The sequence below is a fragment of the Rutidosis leptorrhynchoides genome, chromosome 4, assembly GCF_046630445.1.
Source record: "Rutidosis leptorrhynchoides isolate AG116_Rl617_1_P2 chromosome 4, CSIRO_AGI_Rlap_v1, whole genome shotgun sequence".
Classification (NCBI taxonomy): domain Eukaryota; kingdom Viridiplantae; phylum Streptophyta; class Magnoliopsida; order Asterales; family Asteraceae; genus Rutidosis; species Rutidosis leptorrhynchoides.
The window spans coordinates 392,402,491-392,411,889 of record NC_092336.1 but is presented as its reverse complement, the minus strand read 5'-3'; the positions used below and the strand labels follow the sequence as shown (position 1 = coordinate 392,411,889).

Below are 9,399 nucleotides of genomic sequence, written 5' to 3'. Positions count from 1 at the left end.
ATTATGGATGCAAATGAATATTCCTCATGAACTAATAACTTTTCTAATTAAAATAATGATGCGATATTTTTTTTAAACTAATACGAAGTGTTAATTTTGGGTTGTCCCAATTTAATAGTCCACTTTCATAAATATAAAAGAATAAGAAATTTAAGTTATATTATGCCCTTAATGTATGTGGATATGATTAAAGGAGAAAGAAAAGGTAAGGTTAAATTGAAAAGTAAACAAAAATTATAGTATTTTTATGACATCTAAACTGTGTGTTTTTGTTTGTGGACTATTAATATGAGACGGAGGGAGTATAATAAAAGATTTAATTCACAAATTAAGAGTGCGTTTGATAAAACTAAATGGTTAAGTGCTGAATGATTCATAATCTGACTGATTCAAAGGTTCTGAATGACAATAAGCTGTTTGATAATCATTTTCAATGAGGAATGTTAATAATGTAAAATTACCTTATTAACTTTTATATGAATATGAATAAAAATTAGAATATAGTTGTTTATTAAGTGTTTTTTATATAATTTAAAGAGGATGTTACATAACATTTATGTACTTATAGTTAAGAGAGTATTTCAGCTCTGAATGGTTCAACACTGAATATCTGAACTATTCAGCACCATCTGTCATTCAAATGTCATAAACAAACGCGCTGAATGTTGAATGGTTCAATATTCAGCGTTCAACCATTTCATTAAGAGGTAAACAAACACACCTTAATTCTGTACTTCTATATTCTATATTCTATATCTAAATAATACGACTAAAACAAAATAGAATAATTTTTTCTTCTTTTTAGTGAAAAAAACAAAATAGAACAATTAGGAAGAAACGAGTGAAATATATTAAACCTCCTATATTCGTTCATCACAGATGTAACTTGTAAATGAGTCATGCATGGGCGAACACGCACACACACATCTATGTATACCATCTATGTATACCCATATTTGACTACTTAGATCCTTGAGTCCTTGAATAACATTATTATTTTATTATTTTAATAAATCTATCTAACCAGATACATATTTATAAAATTAACCCACTCCAAACATATAATATAAAAATTACAAATTTAGTGCTGTCGATATGAGAAGTTTCTTGGTATTGTCATAGACTTCAAAACTTGGCTACCACAACAATAAGAAGTTTCTCATTACACGTTGAATGAAGAACTATTTTTGGAGTTTTTATGGTAATCAAAAAGAAAGATAGTCTTTATAGTCAAGATCAAACTTCTTTTTCTCCCATTCACATCGCCCATTTTGAAAACTAAAGTGTATTTGCTCGTCCCTATAAATATACATGTATATAAGGTATAAGCAAATTACATTAATAACTTATACAAAACCTTGATAAGATTACATACATACACAAAAAAATGGATACCAAAAGCTTATTGTTTTCTTCATTTTTCATTGCTCTTTTCATCATATTTTGCATACCTTCCATTACATCCCAAGAAGTTGGTAAGTTCATCCTTGTCCCTTAACTCGTTTATTTGTAAACGTGTAAATATATAAGGTTTTTCATGTTCAGGCCAGGTCATTGTTTATTCGTGTATATATATATTTTTCTATTGTAAACGTTTTTTTAATGGCATGTAGACGATGAACATGAGTTCACATATGACGTGAATAGTCCGAACGGGCCGCAACATTGGGGAGAGATTCATCCTGAATGGAGTATATGTAACCAAGGAGATATGCAATCGCCAATCGATCTCACGCATAAAAGGGTTCAAGTGACATCTAAACTCGGAAAACTTGATAGAGATTATAAACCGGCCAATGCAACTCTTGTTAACCGAGGCCATGATATGATGGTACGCATTGCATCATATCATTTTATTAAGATTATTATTACTTTTTTTTAACAGCAATATCAGTATTACCCATAGGGGAATTAACCATTTTCGTGATCACTTGCTATACACACGTCATTAAGGTTATTATTACATATAAACAATGATTCAAAAATGGATGAAAATAATATTAACCATCTGGATCTCATGTTTATTATGAAAATTACAGTTGAGATGGACAGGAGCAGCAGGACATATTCATATAAACGGAACCGAATATTTGCTTAACCAACTTCATTGGCACACTCCTACTGAACATACCATCAACGGCCGAAGGTACATATCGTAATTCTGTTTTACTTGAAGACAATGATAATAAGTCGTGGTTGATTTATGCTAACAACGTATCCTCGGTTGGACCTTCTTGTCGTCCAAGCAAAAGAATTAAGCGATGATTATACCTAATCAACTATTAAAATTACTAGCCACATATTTATCACAAAAATCATCATTAATAGTTCATTTTCCAATTAATTAAAATATTTTCGTCGAACGTACAGATTCAATCTAGAGTTACACATGGTTCATCAGAGTACCGAAGGAAATGTTGCAGTGATTGGAATCATGTATAAAATCGGTCGCCCTGATTCGCTTCTAACAATGGTATGTACTTGATATATATTTAAGTTACTACTTCGTATTAAACATAACCTCTTAAAATCTAAATTATTCGAAATGTGTGGTGATTGATCAGATTGAACCGCATATGAGAGCAACGGCTTCAACTCGAGGAGTTGAAACAAGTACGGGAATAATTGATCCACGAGATATTAAAATCGGAAGCAGAAAATATTATCGATATATTGGTTCACTTACTACTCCTCCATGTACCCAGAATGTTATTTGGACCATTGTTAGAAAGGTAATTAATTATCCATTTTATATATAAACTTAATTGTGATTTGTGCATCATTTTAAACTACTTCAATTTTGATTACTAACTCTTTCACATCATAACAAAGCCTTATAATTATTTGCTTGATTCTTTTAGGTGAGAACTGTTTCGAGAGAACAATTGCGTATAATTCGTGAAGCAGTACATGATGTGAGTTTTACACATATGATGGGTTTTATTTGTAAATTTTGTATAATTAAATAAACATCTTGTGTTGATTTTGAGTTTATGGTGTAATAACAGGAGGCGGATGCTAACGCTAGACCAATTCAAGCATTGAATGATCGTTGGTTGAAGCTTTATAGACCCGATGGAAAAAGCTAAGGCAATCAAGTTTAATTTATAGCTACGGATATATCTTCAACATATTAGACATTTAGTTAATAATGTACGTCGTCATGTTCATTTGTTGATTCATTATTTTAAACAATTTATATTGCATATTTGTATGATTATGTATAAAGTGATTACTTTTCCATTTAAATAAGAAAGTTATACTTTCGCAAACACTTGATTTAAAGAATGAACATTTTTGGGAGCAAATGTTATCTCCCAGAACACACATAGGAGTAATTCTGGTTATGGTCATTTTCGCTTTTGAAGTGTATATTCATATTCATTTGATTTAAATTGTGGTGTTTGAAGGCGATATGGGCACAAGCGAATCGAAATGCTAGTCGTCGTCGTCATCATCATCAACAACAACAACAACAACAACAACAGACCCAATCCCACATGTGTAAGGTATGGGGAGGTGAGATGTAGACAATCCTTCCTCTATCTTTGAAATAAAGAGAAGTCATTTCTTCACCCCGAATTAAACACTCCAAGAGTAGAGAAGTTCCTCCTTCTCTCTGTTCGACGGATAAAGAGATTGCTTCCAAAGGACCTCCGACAAAAAAAAAAAAAAAAAAAAAAAAAAAAAGGTGTGTGGCATGTGGTGGTAATTAATTATCTAAGGGTTAATAAAGATCGCAAGTTAGTAAATCGTTTTGTGGATGGAAGTTGGAATTAGAATTGGTCGCGGAAGGGAAATTAATGACATCGGTTGCCCTCTTTGTCTGTATCGAGTGAAGTCTTTGTCTCATTTGTTGTTCTCATGAGAAGTTGCTATGGAGGTTTGGAGGAAAGTTAGGATTTGGGTTGGTGTTCCACTTCCTAAATTTGATGGTTGGTTCGATTGGTTTACATCGTTTCAAGGGTGGAATAAATAAGTGGCTTCATAGACACGGCTATACACGATTACGACAGCTTTGACTTGGATTTTTTGAAAGTTTCGAAATGCTTTTATTTTCGATGCAATATAGATGAAGAAGCAAGAGTTGTTTGATTTAATTCGTATGTATTCATTTAGTTGGATTTAAGATACAGGAAAATAAAACATTAGTTGGAAAGATTGGCTAGTTAAGCCGTTGTAATCTTATTTGATTGCTCACCTCCGTAATTTCTCGCTAACGAGGTGGTAGTTTTTTAATAAACTTCGACGTTAAAAAATAGAATATTAGGCTAATAAAGAAAATGATGACTACGGAGGTCGAAAAAGCGAGAAGTGAACTTTATGGACCTCTTCTTCTTTTCGATATCACGTGTATTTGAATGTTGAATAATTTTTACGTAGAAAGTTTCTATTTAGGTATGACAATGGGTGAAAAAAAACCCCGTGATCTGTGGGTACATGTTCTCGTGATGGCGGGTAAATTAAGAAAAACGTACTTGCGCGTACGGGTCGGGCAAAATTCTATACTTGTTAGCGGGTCACGGGTATATCTTACACGTCGCAGATAAAATCCGACTGATGAATCCGTGATACCTGGTTGAACTACCCGTGAGTATACCCGTTTACCCGCATATATATAATTACATATTAATATATTTATAATTATTACTGTATTTCCATCATTATTCGCGAGATTACCCGCAGGTCATGGATATTCGCGGTTAAAAAACTCTTCAATTGCATATATTTTAAGCCCGCAGGATCTGCCCGTGGATCGTGGGTATACGCGGGTCATGGGTACGGGAGAAAATGTTTACTCGTTAGCGGGTATATAGGCCACATGAGTAAAGAAAAATTCTTGACGGGCGGGTCGCGGGTACAAAGGATCCGTACAGATCGCCCGCGAGTGTCATTTATGATGGAAAATCGTGTGTACTTTTACCAAAACAGATTAACGCAGCGGATAGTTAAAATAATAATCTTTTATTATTTTATGAACAAAATTTAACAAGATTAAATTTTCACTTATTTAATGAAACATGCACACGATTAATCTTTCCCAATGATCCAGTTACACCATAATAATTGTCATGAATATAAAACAAAAGAGGAGTTGACGATATACCTTTCTTGGAGAAATTGATGAGACGGAGAGAAACTTACGATCAAAAGTATGACCGTCTCTTTGGATAGTCCATACTACACTTCAAACGACCGTCAATGGATGCTAGTCCAAACCCAAGTAATATTAATCAACCTTTGGTTAATATTATGAAATCAAAATTTTTTAGTTCATCGAAAGAAGAATGAGAGATGAATTACTCCGTAATATGGTACAATATATATAGATATTTTATTTTAATATTTCACCCGTGAACCTACCCGTGAATTCAAATTACGAAATATATGTATCATAAAGTCGTATTTCTCAAATACTTCAGAGGTATGTTATGTAACTTATAATTAATAATTTCTATCATGTCGCTTTTATGTGAATAGTAAATTAATTAATTTCGATTCATTTACTATTCATATGAATAGTAAATAAATTAATTTCGATTTACTATTTTGTTACTTGAGTAATATATATACATCATATATATATATTTTATTTGACGTCTCGGTGTATATGTGTGTGACCCCGAATGCTCAAATGATGTTGGCCATATAGTTATATGTTGTACCTTGCACATTAATCCTACAGACTCCCACTTGTGCATGGCACAACATCAAGTAACTATACAAACAATGGTAAGCGTCTAGCAACACGTCATTGTCCCCAAATTCATGTGAGGGTAGTTTCTCGAAACTGTTTATGGTAAGTTTTAAATGTCATTCGTCCTTTTGTTTCAGATACTTTAGTTAAACTTGAGATATGGATCATCGGTCATTCTCATTTGTTTAACAATTTTGTTTCTCGATCTTAGAACTGAATTAGATCACCAAATTAATTAAGTATCATCTTAATTACATCTGGGTGTGGCCACACAAATATCTTATTCATTCATCGAGGAGCTCAAAAAGTATCTAACTCCAAACATTTTAGAGGAACAAATCCTATATTGCATACACGTGTCTATCACGAGCTTTACATTATACCCAATAATGGCCTTTATAACAGCCTTATTCAGGACAGCGTTTAACCTTATCAAAGTACAATGTTCCACACATCAAAACTGACGTGCATCTCAAGTCTAAGGACATAAAGACATAATCACTAAAAGATTCACCACTGACAATGATCCATGTAGTGACATCTCGGATGGGTCATTCCAACATTCATCATCAATGAATACATATGAATTTTGGTCTCAACAAGTTAACTATTTATCATTAATAAATATAACCAAAACTTCATATTAATCTTAATTCATGTTATTCCCATAACATAACCGATTATGGAGATTTTGAATAATCAACAATTATTCATGGATTAAACATGCTAATATAGAACACAGTGATATAAATGAAACTGATCATACCAACTATATCTCAATTCATTAAGATAAAACTGCTTAATGTTCCAAAAATATCTAAATACTAAATTACAAATTAAAAAGATCAGCAGCATAACGAAGTCCAATACTATTAGCATGATCATCATGCTTGTTGTGTGTCATGGACTTCGTGAACGGGTCAGCCACATTATCATTTGTATGAATCTTAAGAATACTAATATAATTCCTCTCAACGACTTCTTGAATGTAGTCAAACTTTCGAAGAATGTGTCTGCTAACTTTACGTACACGTGATTCTTTTGCAGTTATAATAGCACTTGAATTATCACTGTACATTTCCATAGGGGATTCAATACTGGAAACTACTCCGAGTTCAGCAATAAACTTCCTAATCCAGACAGCTTCTTGAGCAGCTTCTGAGGCAGCAATGTATTCTGCTTCCGTTGTAGACTGTGCAACTGTGCTCTGCTTTGAGCTTCTCCAATCAACTGCCCCACCATTCATGACAAAGACATACCCTGACTGGGATCGAGAATCATCTCGATCAGTTTGGAAACTAGCATCTGTATAACATCTAATACTCAACTCTTCTTCTAAACTACCGTAAACCATTAACATATCTTTAGTTCTCCGCAAATATTTAAGAATGCTCTTAACAGCAATTCAATGTTCTTCACCTAGATTCTGTTGATAACGACTCGTCAAACTCAAAGCTAATGAGACATCAGGTCTAGTACATAACATGACATACATAATGGATCCTATAGCCGAAGCATACGGAACACATTTCATTCGTCTTATCTCATCAGGTGTGATAGGACTTTGAGACTTGCTCAAGGTTATGCCCTTTTGCATGGGCAATGCTCCGCGCTTGGAGTTTTGCATGTTAAATCATCGCAAGATTTTGTCAATGTATGTACTTTGACTCAAACCAATAAGCCTTTTGAATCTATTTCTATAGATCCTGATTCCAAGAATATACTTATCTTCTCCAAGATCTTTCATGGCAAAACATTTTCCAAGCCAAGATTTGACATCTTGCAAAGTTGGAATGTCATTTCCAATAAGTAGTATGTCATCAACATACAAGATCAAGAAGACAACTTTTCTCCCACTAGATTTAATGTAAACACAGGGCTCATCTTGGTTTTGAGAAAAACCAAACTCTTTGATTTTCTGATCAAACTTAAGATTCCAGCTCCTGGATGCTTGCTTTAATCCATAAATAGATTTTAGAAGCTTGCATACTTTAGTAGGATGCTTAGGATTCACAAACCCTTCCGGCTGAACCATATATATGTCCTCGCTTAGGTCGCCATTTAGGAAAGCAGTTTTGACATCCATTTGCCATATTTCATAATCATGAAAAGCAGCTATGGCAATAAGTATCCTAATTGATTTAATGCTCGCGACTGGTGAAAAAGTTTCCTCATAATCAATTCCTTGAGTTTGAGTATAACCTTTTGCCACCAATCGAGCCTTAAAAGTGTTTACATTACCATCCATGTCAACCTTCTTCTTGAAGACCCATTTACTGCCCACTGTCTTGCAATTGGGTGGAAGATCTATCAAGTCCCATACTTGATTATCTTTCATGGACTGCATCTCTGCCTTCATAGCATCTCCCCATTTGTCAGATTGTGGATCTAACATGGCTTCACCATAGCTAGAAGGTTCATCATAACCCCCTAGATGAGGTTCATCTGAATTAATCAGAAGATTTAACCACTCAGGTTGATGAAGAGTTCTACTAGATCTACGAAGTATAGGTGCAACACGTTCTGGCTCACCAACAGTGCGCTCAGTTTCAACGTGTGGATTGCTAGTGCTTACTGAAGGTATGTTACTTTAAAGTACTTGAATTTCTTCAAGATCTACTTTACTCCCACTGACTTCTTGTAAGAGAAGATCTCTTTCCAGAAATTCAGCAGCCCTAGCAGAAAACACGTTGTCTTCAGCTTGGTAGTAAAAGTAGTAACCCATTGTGTCCTTTATGTATCGTATAAAGTAACATTAGATAGTTCCGGGTTCTAATTTGTTTGAAGTGTCATGCTTCACGTACGCTTTACAACTCCAGACTTTCAGATAAGACAACTTGGGATTCTTCCCATGCCATAACTCATATGGTGTCTTTTCTACCTTCATAGTTGGAATCACATTGAGTATGCCTGCAGCAGACTCTCATGCATATCCCTAAAAGACGGTAGTAGAGAAATCAGACTCATCATAAATCAAACTATATCAAGTAAAGTTCGATTCCTTTTACTCAGACACACCATCTTGTTGTGGTGTGTAAGGTAGAGTGAACTATGAGACAATCCCACAATTCTTTAGGTGGTCCAAAAAACTCTTGACTCATAAACTTACTTACTCCATTGGAGCGAAGTGCTTTAATGGTCTTTCCAAGCTGATTATCTACTTCATTTTGGAATACTTTTGAATATTAAAATAGCTTTATGTTTATGTTTCAGCAAGTGAACGTAATCATAGCTACTCTACTCATCAGTAAATGTAATGAAGTAAAATTAACTAAATCTATACATTGTTCTTAAAGGCCTACATACAACAGTATGTATTAGTCCTAAAAGATCTTTAGCTCTTTTACCTAAATCGGAGAAAGAAGCATTTGTCATCTTTTCACATAAACATGACTCACATACATCAAATGACTCAGAGTTAATTGATTTCAAAAGTCCATTAGATTGGAGTTTTGAAATGCATTGTTTGTTTATATGACTAATATGACAATGTCATAGAAAGGTCTTATTCAAGTCTTGCTTGAAGACTTTGGCGATGTTGGTATACACAGAATTCTCATTTGAAATTACACTATTTATATCAATTTCAAAAATACCATCACGTGGATAGGTATTAAGATAAATATATTATCCTTAGAAACTGAAATACCTAAGTGTGTAAATGTAAGTTCAAAATTAGCATTTTTCAAACTATGTCGCTC

The 9,399-nt window shown here is 33.7% G+C and overlaps 1 protein-coding gene across 1 annotated transcript; it reads left to right on the top strand.

Moving 5' to 3' along the window:
* The first annotated feature begins 1,353 nt into the window (after positions 1-1,353).
* LOC139844055 (alpha carbonic anhydrase 7-like) lies at positions 1,354-3,266 on the top strand. Its single transcript, XM_071834266.1, has 7 exons — positions 1,354-1,475; positions 1,614-1,831; positions 2,040-2,146; positions 2,371-2,473; positions 2,565-2,732; positions 2,862-2,915; positions 3,009-3,266. Exons 1-7 carry the CDS (start codon positions 1,388-1,390, stop codon positions 3,087-3,089), a joined length of 819 nt encoding a protein of 272 aa, XP_071690367.1. The 5' UTR covers positions 1,354-1,387; the 3' UTR covers positions 3,090-3,266.
* The last annotated feature ends 6,133 nt before the right edge of the window (positions 3,267-9,399 follow it).

What these genes read in the sequence shown, in the direction of transcription:
- LOC139844055 (XM_071834266.1), top strand. Translation starts at nt 1,388, where the DNA reads ATGGATACCAAAAGCTTATTGTTTTCTTCATTTTTCATTGCTCTTTTC. An exon ending in CATTACATCCCAAGAAGTTG is followed by an intron (nt 1,476 to 1,613) that starts GTAAGTTCATCC and finishes AATGGCATGTAG; the next exon opens with ACGATGAACATGAGTTCACA. An exon ending in CATACCATCAACGGCCGAAG is followed by an intron (nt 2,147 to 2,370) that starts GTACATATCGTA and finishes TCGAACGTACAG; the next exon opens with ATTCAATCTAGAGTTACACA.